The following is a 15,509-nucleotide window of genomic DNA, read 5'->3' as shown; positions in this document are numbered from 1 at the left end:
ATTAAATTTGTTGAGAATAAGAAAAACAATGAATAACTATAGTTTTTTAATTTTAATTTTCCTCCTGAAAATGCCTAAATTGTTTCCCCCCGTTTTCTTCTTTAAAACAAAAACATACTTCCCTATACTCTGAAGATGAAGAACTAAAAGGGAAAGGACTTGAGTGTGAGCATTTGATGGAGAGAGAGAGAGAGAGAAGGTACTCTATGTACTTTCTCGCCTGTCACTTCCACCAAAGTTGCCAGATAACCTCCTTAGTCATGGCTACTTTACAGTTGCCCTTCTGTTAGTTTGAGCCAAGAGCTCAGCTCCAAAGCCAACGCTGTCGTTGTAATTACTGTTGTAATAGTCAGTGAGGAATCCCTTCCTTACTCCCTTTCAGTAAGACCTTGGGAACATCCTGTGGTGAGGGTCAAGGGGATTTTGACCACTTCCAGAGTTTAGAGGGTGTGGAAAAAGCATGACTTTTAATACATTAACTGCATTTTGTCTCAGCTCCAAAGCTGGAACTTTGCTCATTTGAAATAGATATCCATTAAAACCTATCTTATTTTGAGGAGGCTCTTGAGTTGATCCATTTGCTACCCTCCCCTCAAAAATACACATGTATAAATGGGAAGAAGAGGTACAGCTCTCACTTTGTTACTTTTTCTGAACCTGTATGTGTCCAGGGTTTCACCATCTCTTCTTGGTTTTAGGATTGTGTCCCAGGATGTTTCAACGCTAGGGGATTCACATGGAAATGAATGGGACAAGGACCAGGAAAAGTCCTGGGGCAGTCTATGAAATGACTGGAAGAATGGCTGGTAGCAGTTCAAGGGAAGCCTTCACCAGATGCTCACAGGAACAACGGCTAGTGTTAGAGATGGGTGGTGCCTACTTCAATAAAGTGTGGTGGTTTTCAGATGCCGGTGGCTCTTGTGAGGCTGGCCATCACTTACGATGCCTCTCTCAGTCATTTTCCCACCACTGGGCATCACTAATCTGCCCACTCTGATGACTTCTTGTCTGCTGCTGCTTCCCAGCTTGTGGAACTATTAGGGGAAAGCTGTACTCTTCTCAAACCTATTACTTATTTAATGTTTTTCTCAAATACTTTGGTTTTGGGTTCCTCTCATTTACTCTCAATTCATTCAGGTTTTGAAAAACAAAGTGAGGTAGGTGCACTTTTTCAAAAATTAAATTTATTGAGGTGACATTGGTTAATAAGATTTTATAGGCTTCAAATGTACAATTCAATAATACATTATCTGTATATTGCATTGTGTGTTCACCACCCAAAGTCAAATCTCCTTCCATCACCATATGTTTGACCCTTTTACCCTTGTCTACCCTGCCTCCGCCCCCCTGCTTTCCTTTGGTGCACTTGTTTTTATCTTATGCCTCGTCTCATTCTTCCTCTGAGGCCATGCGCATAGTATAGCCTAACTGAATGGAGCATAAGTGGGGAGAAAAAAGTTAACTGTCATAAAGCAAAACAAAACAAAACACATGATCGTTTGCTACAAAATAATAAAAAGAAGAAAGTCCTGTAATACTTGTAATATCTCTTGCCCCCCCCCGCCTCCACTTTTTATCAGTCACCAATGGGTGCTACATCTTGGTATCTCTGAAAGCATCTAGATAAATAAATGTCTGTTGAATTTTACCAAATCAAGAACTAGTTCATTTAGTATGTCAAAATCCCTGTGCAATGAATCATAACAATTATCTTTATGGAAGGTCTATGCATGCTTTATTGAGTATAGAGGTCAATGAAAGCTAGATGACAGAGATACACTTGGCCCTGTTATTCTCAAAATCCCAATGTAAAGAATGATAATACTAGATGGCTGAATTCTCTCTCTCTACCAGGTGATTTTACGCAGTTAAGTCCCCATTGAGTCTCTTTTGTCATTGCACAGGTCCTTCAGGAAGTCCTGCTGGGGCTGGATGAGTTGATTTTCACTTTCGTCGTTTCTTATCCAAATCTCAGAGGGGCTAAGGAGTGCGGACTTCCAGAATTCAAGCTGTCGAAGTCAGCTATTACCTTCGCTCCATTGAGAACAATATTCTTTGGCGAAGCGGTAGGGCAATCCCCATTGCCCCGCCTATGTTTTAATACTACCGAAGAGTTAGAGGACATCCCCAGTTGTGAAGTTTGATGATTTATACTTCTTTTTAATTGTTTGCATGTAATGTGGACTCAATAGATCTTTGATATTTGCTTGGTAATTAGATGTTTTCTTTTCTTTCTTTCTTTCTTTCTTTCTTTCTTTCTTTCTTTCTTTCTTTCTTTCTTTCTTTCTTTCTTTCTTTCTTTCTTTCTTTCTTTCTTTCACCTCCATAAGCATCTACAAGCTTTGCTAATGTATATAAATTTGCAACAAATATTTAAAATTACCACAAAGTTCTCTGTAAATTAACATATGAGTTTAAATTCTAACTTTTGTAATAGGTTAGAAACATGTGTGCAACACCTCATTACTGGCAGTGAATGAGATTTCGCTAACATCTTTCACTTGTATTTCTCAAGTTTCCATGTTTCCTTCCATCTGAGACTACACTCATTTGGTCTTGAATACCGATAAAAACTTCTGAAGAAAATTAATTTCTTAATTATGTCTCTGGGGCTCAAAGCTTTTTCATTTGATGGAGAATTTGGCTTTTGCTTTCTTCTAACTCAAGCTTCTCTGATTTCTTCCTATTTAAGACTACTAAATCAAAAATAAAGGAACATTCTTATATTCATCATAATTCCAATTTGCTTGAGATAGAAAGTTTAATTCAAATTATTTAAGCGCAAATATAATTTATTGATTCGTGTAACTAAAAAGCCCATAGTATCAGTTGTAGGCACAGTGGGATCTAGTGGCTTAAACGCTCTCATCAGGGCTCAGTTTCCTTTCACTTCTCAGCTCTTCCTTCACTGTGTTGGTTTCATTCTAAGGGAGTTAAGGTCCCCTCTCCCAGGGGCAAGATAGCTGCTAGCAGCTCTAGGCTCAAACACTGTTTTCATTAATCTCCACTTAGGAAAAAAAAAAAAAAAGCCCACCCCACTCCCAAATCTAAAGCCAAAAAAGCACCCTGAATTTATCTCACAGACTCTGATTGGGCCATTTTCTATTCCAGCATAGATCTCTGTGTCCATGGAGAAGAAATATACTGAGTTACATGCCCATTCATAGGCAGGAGGCTGAGCTAGATCTGCATCAATTGATGATGGGGGCGCAGAGCAATCCCTCAAGGATATTTAGGGTACCCTAATTGGAATAAATCAAAAGGGTACAGGAAAAGCAAAACAATAAGTTTCCTTTATACTCCACTTTTAGAAGAGAAGATGACACTGATCAAAAAAGAGAGAGTAGCAATAACGACAGGAGCAGGGATGCACTTGATGCTGAAAGCTGTGAAAACAAACAAAAAAGTTAGAAATGTTTTAGCTAGCAGACATTTTTAAAACTACCTCATTTCTCCTTTGATTAACTTTTTTTTTAACTTAGAAAATTCCTAATAAAAATATTCGAACTTAGTGCCTTTTAATAAAGTATTCTCTTAGATTTTTTTTAAAACTAATGAGTCAATTTACTTATTTTGTAGATGATGAAACAGCCATCAAGAGGTTAAGAGATTTTCTTTAGATTACTCAGTGAGCTGGTGGTGGAGATCTCCTGATTGTCAACCTTTATCGCTATAATTAGCATCATCACCATCACCATCACTCCCATCTTAACTGTCATCATCTTCAACTCCATTATGAAAGTTAACATTAAGTAATTATTCTGTGCTAGGATCTGTTTTAAGCACTTGCTGTAAATTAACTCACTTAATCCTCATGACAAACCTCTGAGATATTCTCATTATCCTCATTTTTTAGTTGATGAAACTGTGACACAGAAATGTGAAGACATTTGCCAAATGTCATACACCTAGTATGTAGTGTAGGCAGCATTCAAACTCAGACAGTCTGGCCCAACTCTATATTTTCAATCGATGTATTGTCTCCCCATATATTGTCTCCTCATAGAATTTTTATTTTTTTTAAATTTTTTTTATTATAAGGTAGGCAAAAAGTATTCACAAATCTTGCTGTGGTGTGTGTATGTGTACTGCCTACACATGCTCTTCACAGGAAGTAGGGAAAGGTTAACAGCCAGTTAGTAGGTATGGCTGATAGCAGCAAAACTTGAATACAAAATAATTATTGTCAGAGAATACGACGGGATGTGGATATAGAATGAGATGGAAACTTTTAAAAAAATACTCTGAATAAAAAGTGGAATCTCTTCTTCAACCAGATTTCACTGGTTGATTATTAGGGTAGAAAGAAGGTAGGAAAACATTCAACTCTGTGATTGCTGCAGTATTTGACCATATTGTTTGATGGGATGACCAAATGATGGAGAAATTTTCCTATTACTTTCAGATGATATAAAATCCTTTGAGTATCCTGGAATTTCTATTTGGAATTCTATATATACTAAGAGTAATTTGCAATCCCCCAATTTTCACCTATAAGAGAAGACAAAGAAAATTGTCTTCTACATACATATTTCCAAGATTTTGTCAAAATTTGTGTTAAAATTGTATTATCTGCCTTCTTACAGGGGCCTAGCAGCCAATAATATCACTTTAAGGGGTCATTCATTAGAATGATTCCCAAACTTTTTCTTTTGTTTTCTCTTCCCTGAGGCTAGAGATCACAAGGACCTCCAACCCCATTCTTTTTCACTTTTTAATGGGATAAGATTCTACTGAAGAGTTGTCAGAAAATACTGATTGACAGTGAAACATACAGCAAAGATTGTGATTTTTTGAAAGTAATTAGCTTTGGTATTGAAGCTCTGCCCCTAGCTGTTTGACTTGACTGTGTTCGTTATTTTCATTGGGCCTCAGTTTCCTCATATGTAAAATGAAAGCATTTCAAGATTTTGAGAAATATTCTGATCACTACCACTCCTCCTTACTTTCTTCACTGCTATTATGATGATGTTCAAATAAGAGACAAATATATAGACATTACTATGTTGTAATCATACTCATTCTTCAAAACTACCACTTAAGCCCTCTTTCATAATAACTAGGATATTAAAATATCTTATTTTAATTTTATTTTCTCAGGTTAAATAACTTTTTAAATTTTCTTGTTACTTTTTTCTCTACCTCTCCTATGGTCATTATTATTCCTACTTAACATTATTATTATTTTTTTACATAGACAATATATTTAGTAGGATAAATAAAAAAATCCATGAATTAAATTAATTATAATTTACAAAATCTTGCATTTGAGAAGACCTCACATTAATTTTACTTTCGTATTTTTTATGCTGCATCAAGACTACCCCTTCCATGCTTTTTATTCCCTCTGTACCCTAGTACAGTATTTTTCAAATTGGAGGTTGTGATCTATTAATAGTTTGACATCAGTTTTGTAGGTCACAGCCACCACTCTTTAGTAATGTAATAAAATGGGTTAGATTAAAAAACACTAGAGTTACATTGCATGTGTAAAGGTTAACTATTGTCTTGTTACATATTCATTTGTGTGTATGCATTTATATATTTATGTGTTTGCAAAGTGACTTATAATATAAATAGTCACAGTCACAGAAATTGAAACTAATGGTAGGTTCTCAGTAACATTTTCGAATGGACAAATAAATCTCCTGAAAGCTATCTATAGAGAAAACTGTCCTGGACTTTTTGCTCAGAAACATGGGAAAGGATCTACTTTTGTCATTTATAAACAGTAATCTCACACAAATCATTTAATCTCTCTAAACCTCAGTATTCACATGAGTATAGTGGGGTCAATAACCCAACGTACAGGGTGGTTGTAAGAATTAAACAGATAATGTGTGTGAAAGTCTTTTGTAAACTAAATTGCCACAGAAATATCATTTTATTTGGTGTATTATAACCAAATTTTGGTCATCTCTGTATTTGGGCATATAATCTGGGGAGAAATACATAATTATTATACCTTTATTTCATGAAGTCTGAATCCGCGAATTACATGACTATTTGGAAAGAAATATTCAAGCTCTTGAAAATAAGCAGAAAAAGGTAAAACAGACATGCAGTATATTTAGTTAATCTTGTGTTTGGAGACAAATGCTATCTATATAGACTCTTTCTGTCAAAATGCAGAGAGTAATGAGCATTACTCTTTTAGAATATTATCTAGCAAAAGTTGGCACTCAAAAAATGGTAAGCGTTATTTCTAATGGCTTTTCTTTTGTTTCTATTCTTTCTGATAGTATCACTGATGCACAAATTATGCGCCACTAAACTATTATCTTGCTTCCATGTGCAAAGTACTTTCCCAGAGTTTTTTAGCTGTATTTGAGAGGATACCATTTGACATTCTCTCTAGGCAAGTATTGCCCCCAAATATAAATGAAGTAACAGGCTCAGAAGGGGTCATTTACACAAGGCCACATAGCTACTAACATATGCCCAGCTCTTACTGGCTCTGAAGTCTATTCTCTTTCCATCATGTTTTGTGGCCTCCCAGATTCACTCAATTATGTGCTCATTCTTTCATCTATTTCTCTGAGACAGACACTACGTAAATGTGAATGTGATGCCACAAACAGGGAAAACTAATTTGAGGAAATTGAAGCCCAGAGTAAAAGAAAACAGCAAACAAGAAGTTAATAAAATAAATAATGATGGTAATAGTAGCTAATCTTATGAAGTAGGTTTTATTTAAATAAATTATTTCTATTTTATATATAAAGAAATAGGCACAGAGAAACTAAGCCATTTGCCCATGTTCTTGCTGCTAGTAACTGACAAGGTTAACATGTAAAACCAGGCTTACTACAAACAATTGACTATATTTTTTCTAGAAATATGCTTAAGAATTTTGATTATGTGAGACATTTTAACAAATAAATCCCTCTTCTTTGTGAATCCAAGTGATACAGAACAGGGCATGTTTTTGTGTGTCTACAGATTTTTTGGCACAGATTATTTTGCTGAAGAAGTAACATTTAAGGGCAAATAACTAACATAACATACTTTGAGTCATTCAATGGGTATGAAAACATCTGTTTCTATGGTAACCAGTATAGGTCATGGGACGGGTGAGAGAAGAATTAGAAGAGAAAGCTGTTAGAATGTCCTTCCAATAAAATATATATAATTTTATACATATATATAAATATATATTCATATATATATATATATTTCATATATATATATATATATATATATATATATATATATTCACTCTTTTAAATGTATTATGCTACTAATTTGACCTCTTGACTCTCTAAAAGTGATAGATTGCTGAGAATTCTTTGAACTTGTTGGGAGAATTACAGTGTCCTGGCTGGCCAATTTTAAAGGTCCTTATGTTGTCTTTCAAATATCACATCTACCAGCTTAAGTGGGAACAAGAGTGGAAACATGTCACTGACTCATAGGGACTTTTTGGGATATAGACTAGCTTGTGGCTTCTCTGAGTAAAAAATGTAAAAGGATAAGCAGTCTCCTGTGAAGATTCCAGTTTCATTGCTCAAGGCCACATAGCTACTAACATTATGCCCAGGATTTAGATATCTGGTCTCCAGAATGCCATCTGTGAATTCCCTAATTCTCGAATTTCCGAGGTGAATCATACAGTCCAGGTGACTGAGAGAGGTGAAGTGAGTGATAGCAGTTATCTAGAAATTCAAGTCTGAGGAGGGTACTGAAGGGGAACATAATATGTCACCCCAAAATTTGCCACTTTGGCATAAGAATTATTGTGAGCCTAAGGCAATCAAGAGCAGATTCAGGAAAAACTTTTGACCTCTCTCTCAACTGCCTAAATGAATTTAGAAATGGACCCTGTACCAGGAAGAGAGCTACTGCCAGAGATAAGTTTTTCATCCAAGAGACTTAGCTGCATGGTAAAGCAAATATTTGTTTACCAAACATTTGCAATTCTCCTCTTCCTGTGAATTGTCTTCCTCCCCTTTGAAGCCCCAGACCTCTGCTCCTTTTCTTAGCCCAGGGTGGTATATAAGCCTCAATTGCTTGGTTGCTTTTGAGTCTCATATTTTATGGGACTCTTGTATGTATAAAATTAATTTTTTATGTTAATCTTTTTTTTTTTTAATATTACAGTGTATAGAGGTGGGGGTCTCAACCAGGAATCTATAAGGGTAGAGAGAACATTATTTTTATTCCCCTATAGTACATTGATCTTAGTCCATCCTAGTGAAAGACTCTCAGATTAAAAAAAACACATCACCTCCCCCTTCCCATTATTCATGTATGGATCAATTTAATACTGTTCCTGGATGTTGGGATAAATAGAGTATTATTTATCAGTTAACATAAATGACTTAAGGAAGGTTTCAGACATAGCTTACTCAGTGAGAAAAAACACTGCAGGTAATAGCTGAAGCCAATCAAAAAACACTTTTTTAAGTCAGTAGAACTAGGTTATTTGTTGTGTCTGTTGCAAGTCTATACAGTCCTTTTGTCCTCACTTAAAGTGACTGTGCAAACAACCAGCCAGTGACAGATGAGGCTTATGTAAGGTAGAACCAGAGGGTGAAGGCACCTCCTCTGCAACTTTCAGTCAGAGCCCAGAGTCAAAGGGCAAATATCATCCTTGCGGCTCAAGCTTATTCTTCTCCCTCTTACACTCTCCCAGATAGTTTTATAGCTATGCTGGTTGGGAAGACACTTTAATTCCAGCTCTTGGCCTATCATACAATGTCTCTGATTAAAGTATCACTCTCTAAGACCAGTGATATTTTTATTCTATCATTTACAGTTTCTTTTCCCAAGGCTGCACAAGGTGCTAATTGGCGAATTTCTAAGAAAAATGTTGATATGGTAACTCACATTGCAAGTGACCACATTCCAGGTCATTCATTGTGGCTATAGTTCCTTAGTCTTGACTAGGGGTTGAAACTTTTAGAATATTTCCCTTTTTAGCAAATATTGAAACTGTTTTTAGTCAATTGAGTTATGTGATCATCTGTCCCAAGGCCTAACTCACTCAGAGGCATGAAAGAGAATGCTTCATTTATTCATTAACTTATTCAACAAATCTAGATTGAGCACCTCGATATGTCAGGGGACTAAAGTTAGTAAGAATTAACACTTATTTACCATTTATTGTATGCTAGGGAGTGTAGAAATAATTTAGTATTTTATCTTTGCAAGAACCCTGTAGGGTTCTATTATGATACTTGTTATGTAGATAAGGAAACTTAGAGAGTTTAAGCAACTTGACTGAGAACGCAGCTGAAAAGTAGTATAAGCTGGATATGAATCCAGACAGGGTGGATCTGGGTCAAACTGCCTGGATTCCCTGCCAAGGTCTTAAATACTGTGCAGTTAAATTTCTGCTCATATAGAATTTATAGAGCAACACAAGATTATTGGTTTCCTTAAGTATGATGCACGATCTCAAACATCCTTCCAAGACCAACCAAGCTTCCAGAATCTAGGAATATGCATGGCTATCCCAGGTAAGCCTTAACTCAAAAATGAGTTAAAGTTCTGTTTGAACAGTTTAATCACAGGAAAGAGAAGATCATTCGTTTGTGGGGGAGAGTCTTAAAATATTTATCTTTGAGAATAGCAGAACATGGGTAGTTATTTCTACTATATATTCCTCTCCCTCAGTTTCCTACTCCTTGACATAAATGCTCTATGATCTTTTACTTAATATATTTTACTGTGCTGGTTAACCTAGTGGAAAAATTATCTGTCTTGAATTCATGATGAAAATGAAGCAGCAGTGTCCTACTCAGGTGTGGTTCTAAAGAATCCTGGAACCCGGCTTTGAATGGTCTCATTTATTATTAAAATTTCACTGTTTTCTTCATAGTCTACTCTAGTTGTTCATTTGCCTCTATAAACACTAATCTCTTGGGTCCTTGAGTGAGATATGTATCTCACTCACATTGCTGACTAATCTACTGCCCAGGAGAGGAAGGAGGAGATAAAAGTACTGACAGATCACCCCTCCCTTGGTCTGTGTCTAAAAACAGGCCAGAGTGAGCAGGCCCTACACCTCAGTGTGGATGCCAGTTTAAAGACTTTTGCAATAGTGTAGCCCTGACCTGCTGAGAAATGCTGACAGCACGAATTTCTAACAGCAGCAATGATGAGGTATAGAGGAAGATTCAGGGATATTTTAAAGGTAGGCTTTGCAGTAGAGTTGTAGTTAACTGAGTGTGAATGACTGCACATGTGGATAAAGATATTCTTTTCTCTGAATCAAAGTTCTGTAGCATTTGCTCCAGAACTACTGCTCTGTGAAACGACTGTGGCTGGCAACATACAAGGATAAAATGGAATCAGCTACATTTTTTTCTAAAAAAGAGCTTAACGGATTTTTTTTTTGTTGTTTTCTTTTCTTTCTTTCTTTTCTCTCTCTCTCTCTTTTTTTTTTTGTATTGTGGGATCTCTAATTTCTCCTGCTTCAGTTCATTTTCCAAAACATCATCAGAGCTTTTGCTAAAATATTGGTCTAATTAATGCTCCACTCCTTAAAACTTCTAATGACTTCTCTTTAAATACATCATGAAGTTCATAGGTCCTGAGCATGTGATACACAAGTTTCTACAATCAGGCCCCATCACAACTCTCCCACCCCAAACACTCCCCTACTCACTTTCTACTCCCGGCCCCTCCTACGTCCTACATATCTTACATTCCAGCCATCCAGAATTTGGGAGATTCTCTGAAATCATTAGGCTGTTAGAAATCTCTCTTTTTCAGCATTTGCTGTTTCCTGCTTTAAATCACTTTTCCTCTCTTCTTTCTCTGAAAACCCCCATTCTATGACAAGTCCCACATGGTCCTTTATTGTTAAGTCTTCCCTAGAGAGGGTGACTAGCTTCCTGCTCTGAGCAGCCACAACCATTGTTTAAACATTTGCGTGTCACTTTGCGTTTTTGTGTGTAGACATTTGTTCATATTTCCATTTCTCATTAGACTAAAAATCCTCTTAGGATAGGCATTTTATTTTATTCCTTTTATGTTGCTGGGGGCCTCCTATCCTAGTTCCCAGAACAAAGAAGATGGTTAATAGATAAGAGTGAATGACTAAATCATGCCTCCTGTTTTACTTTTAGCATTCCTCTCATGAAATGACCATGACTAAAACACAAATTTGAGGAATAAGTTAAAAATGCTATATTTTATGTGTTATCTTTTCCAATAAAGGTTTACTCTGCCAGTCTAGAATGCTCCATATATTAGTGCCATTGCAGAAATACATTTTCCTTGAGGGAGTTAAGGAGAGTGAAGAGAGAGGAAACAACAAAATAAGGCAGATTTTCTCTAATATGTCAGTTCCACCATTACCGAAGGCCAGTTTCCATGTTTTTGGCCTTTTCCCCTCAAGCCCACTCAGAAAAAATAACTTTTATAAAAGAATGGTAGTCTGAGATTCTGATAAATGTGAATTCCATTTAGATTGATAATAATACCTTTTAGTAGCTGACAGTTGTACGTGCTCAGATTTCCAGTTGACCGCAATTGCAACCAATTTCCTCTTGGGTGGTAGCTCATATTTACAACTTTAAACACCTCGTAGGGAGGGACCAGGACCTCCTTCTTGAGAGAGAAGTCTTCTACAGGTGCACCCAGGCAGGTAAATATGGTAAATAGAGTTTGGTTCCCAAAGTTCTGTGCCTCTTTTCTTAGGAGGGAGGAAGACAGGAAATGGCCAAATCGAATGGTGGCTCCTGTGTAGGCTTCCAGGTAGAAATCAGCCTCGTAATGCACCTCATAACACAGAGGGCCCTTCTTCATGACACTCTTTTTCCTTAGCAGCTGGATTGCTGAGGTCAAGTAGTAATGTAGGTATTTGAAATGAAATGAATGTTTATATTGCCATGGAGACCTGGCAGCACTGACCATGGCTTTAGTGAAGTCAGAACGAATATTTTTGTTCAATGTATAAACCAAGATGGCTACAGCATGTGTGATAGTCATGTTCTCAGGGAGAGCTTTATCTCGGTTCAACCAGGTTAAGTGGCAATTATGCCAGACCCTGGAATAATTCCTACGGGCTTCTAGTTCTTTTGTGAAATAATCCCCTTGTCTTAGCTCTTCCATGACCTGTTGGCTGCAGCCTTGGTACTGATCATCAAAGGAATCTGGTGCCAAGTTAAAGTTGACTTTAACTGCTGCCTATAAGAAAAGAAAAATCTTGATTTTAATTTTAAAATCAGATGGTAAATATGGTAGCAGATTTCATATACTCAATAAGGCCAACTCTCCTCAAAAACCAGTATTTGCCGAAGTAAGTTTCACTCATAATTGTTACAGTGCTCCAGTCCTTCCTGCATCAGTGACCTGTGATAGAGATTTAATTTGGTTTAATAAATATCACTGAAAGCTCAAAGACCACTCATCACCCCAGGGAGGACAAACAGTGTGATTTTGGTGACAAAGAAGATGGTTAATAGATAAGAGTGAATGACTAAATCATGCCTCCTGTTTTACTTTTAGCATTCCTCTCATGAAATGACCATGACTAAAACACAAATTTGAGGAATAAGTTAAAAATGCTATATTTTATGTGTTATCTTTTCCAATAAAGGTTTACTCTGCCAGTCTAGAATGCTCCATATATTAGTGCCATTGCAGAAATACATTTTCCTTAAGGGAGTTAAGGAGAATGAAGAGAGAGGAAACAACAAAATAAGGCAGATTTTCTCTAATATGTCAGTTGACCATTACCGAAGGCCAGTTTCCATGTTTTTGGCCTTTTCCCCTCAAGCCCACTCAGAAAAAATAACTTTTATAAAAGAGTGGTAGTCTGAGATTCTGATAAATGTGAATTTCATTTAGATTGATAATAATACCTTTTAGTAGCTGACAGTTGTACGTGCTCAGATTTCCAGTTGACCGCAATTGCAACCAATTTCCTCTTGGGTGGTAGCTCATATTTACAACTTTAAACACCTCGTAGGGAGGGACCAGGACCTCCTTCTTGAGAGAGAAGTCTTCTACAGATGCACCCAGGCAGGTAAATATGGTAAATAGAGTTTGGTTCCCAAAGTTCTGTGCCTCTTTTCTTAGGAGGGAGGAAGACAGGAAATGGCCAAATCGAATGGTGGCTCCTGTGTAGGCTTCCAGGTAGAAATCAGCCTCGTAATGCACCTCATAACACAGAGGGCCCTTCTTCATGACACTCTTTTTCCTTAGCAGCTGGATTGCTGAGGTCAAGTAGTAATGTAGGTATTTGAAATGAAATGAATGTTTATATTGCCATGGAGACCTGGCAGCACTGACCATGGCTTTAGTGAAGTCAGAACGAATATTTTTGTTCAATGTATAAACCAAGATGGCTACAGCATGTGTGATAGTCATGTTCTCAGGGAGAGCTTTATCTCGGTTCAACCAGGTTAAGTGGCAATTATGCCAGACCCTGGAATAATTCCTACGGGCTTCTAGTTCTTTTGTGAAATAATCCCCTTGTCTTAGCTCCTCCATAACCTGTTGGCTGCAGCCTTGGTACTGATCATCAAAGGAATCTGGTGCCAAATTAAAGTTGACTTTAACTGCTGCCTATAAGAAAAGAAAAATCATGATTTTAATTTTAAAATCAGATGGTAAATATGGTAGCAGATTTCATATAGCCTCCTGTTTTACTTTTAGCATTCCTCTCATGAAATGACCATGACTAAAACACAAATTTGAGGAATAAGTTAAAAATGCTATATTTTATGTGTTATCTTTTCCAATAAAGGTTTACTCTGCCAGTCTAGAATGCTCCATATATTAGTGCCATTCACTAATATAGTGCCATTCACTCTTATCTCATAGATAAGAGTCATTCACTCTTATCTATTAACCATCTTCGTTGTCACCAAAATCACACTGTTTTTTATTTTGTGCATATTGAGCATGTTGAAGAAAACAATTAATAACTTTAAAGTTTAATTATACTTAGTTTCCTCTATTGACCCCCTTCACATTCTCTAATGGGTATTTTAAGGAATATCTCTTTTATAAATACCTAAAAGCCATGTTAAGCTTTCGAACTTTATTTAAGAAAAGACTCAAGTGAAGAGTTATGTTGGCTTCTCCAAGGAGATCCCAAGTACATAACAGCCCTCTCCTTTGCCCAGGTTGTTAGAAAGATTGAGGAAAAAAGAGCAAATATGAAGGCTAAAATACGATATTATTACTGAATAATGTCATGAAGGTTTGATGGCAAGTAGGCTTGTTTAGAATAAACCTCAGAATAAGGCAGACTTGCCCACCATGCCGCAGGCAATAGTGGATTGTGGCCTGCCCAGGTCAGATTCTTGTCACGGAGGAACATAGAACTCCTGTCCTTTGCCATCAGGCTAGCTCTCACAAAGAAGAAAAACCATCAAACTCAGCAAACCCAGTTATTCTTCCCAATGTTACCAATCAAATAAATTTGCCCACTGCCAGGGTAGCAGAGTCAAGCATTGAACAGAGGTTGGGGGTGCGCCTCAGAGAGTCCTCCCTCTTGGAAACCAGAAGTGGGAAAAACACATTTTCTAATGGGTAGCCAGTTGAATATTACTTATTTATATCTAGTGCATACTACACTGAAGTTAAAGATTTGAATACAAGTTCATTAAGTACCATCAGTTCATCATGTAAAGCCATATTTCAGTGATCTACATCTCAAGGTGTTTCCTGCTTGGCAAAGAAATGATGCTTTTCTAATAAAGAGTACTCATTAAGGAATATATGAAGAGGTAAGATTCCATCTAATCGAAGTCAAGGATGTTGTGCCCGGAACTCCCAAAACAAACCATTTGGTATTTTTACTGTTATTTATGTTAAAATCATCTAGTTGTGTGTAAACTAGAACAAGTTTTTAGGACTGCTTAAATAATTTTAACCGATAACTTTTTGCAGCAGGCTTACAAATAAATCTAGAGAATCTATTTAAGCCAAAACAAAACAAACAATATCGTGTTCTGTAAAGTCTCATCATGATAAACTGTAAAACTTTAATGTATTACTAGATCTCATTTAAGTAGTCTATCATCTTTTAACATTAGATTATTTTTCATTACATAGAACTTTAAATTACAATGCTTCTTTTGAATTGATCCATATGATACAGTTTAAAGCCAAACAGACTTGGTTTATTTTGCATTATTTGTCCTACAACAGTAGTGTTTCACTTAAATTTTATGGAGAATCAAGAACATGACACTATACATCCAGCTTCCATAATGCCAAATTTATAAACTGTAAAGAATCCACAATTTTAAATAATACTTTCCCACATCCTTTGCTGGTATTACTTGTTGAAATGTCTGAATGAAATTAGACCCCAAGTACCTAAAGGTCACTGAAAGATTGTCACCAGGAGAATGCTCTGTCGGAGCATTGATGATAAAGAGATCACCTCCTCAGTGGTGCCCTAACTTGGAACTCACCGTGGGTCTCTGCAGGCCAGAGAACAGCAGCAGGAGAGGAAGCTGAGCTTGAAGGAGCCAGAGTCCCATCACAGGAGCTGCAGTGGTTGGGAGAAGGACCTTCCTGCATCTGTTGGTCAATGGACA

The 15,509-nt window shown here is 36.7% G+C and overlaps 1 protein-coding gene across 2 annotated transcripts in view; it reads right to left on the bottom strand.

Annotated features, from left to right (window-relative positions):
- Positions 1-15,509, bottom strand: part of ART4 (ADP-ribosyltransferase 4 (Dombrock blood group)) — a 20,775-nt gene that overhangs the window by 3,439 nt on the left and 1,827 nt on the right. The window contains exons 2-4 of one of the 2 annotated variants that reach the window (XM_011375972.2): positions 15,384-15,492; positions 11,433-12,138; positions 1,270-3,386 (exon numbers count right to left, since the gene is read on the bottom strand). In XM_011375972.2, the coding sequence (XP_011374274.1) occupies positions 3,295-3,386; positions 11,433-12,138; positions 15,384-15,492 (907 nt within the window). In that variant the 3' untranslated portion in view covers positions 1,270-3,294. Of the gene's footprint in view, positions 1-1,269; positions 3,387-11,432; positions 12,139-15,383; positions 15,493-15,509 lie in introns of those variants that run through there. The other variant, XM_023520872.1, reaches the window with a different exon arrangement.

The sequence above is a fragment of the Pteropus vampyrus genome, unplaced genomic scaffold, assembly GCF_000151845.1.
Source record: "Pteropus vampyrus isolate Shadow unplaced genomic scaffold, Pvam_2.0 Scaffold283, whole genome shotgun sequence".
NCBI classification, from domain to species: domain Eukaryota; kingdom Metazoa; phylum Chordata; class Mammalia; order Chiroptera; family Pteropodidae; genus Pteropus; species Pteropus vampyrus.
Note: the sequence above shows the minus strand (reverse complement) of the source record. Positions and strands in the feature narration are given on the sequence as shown.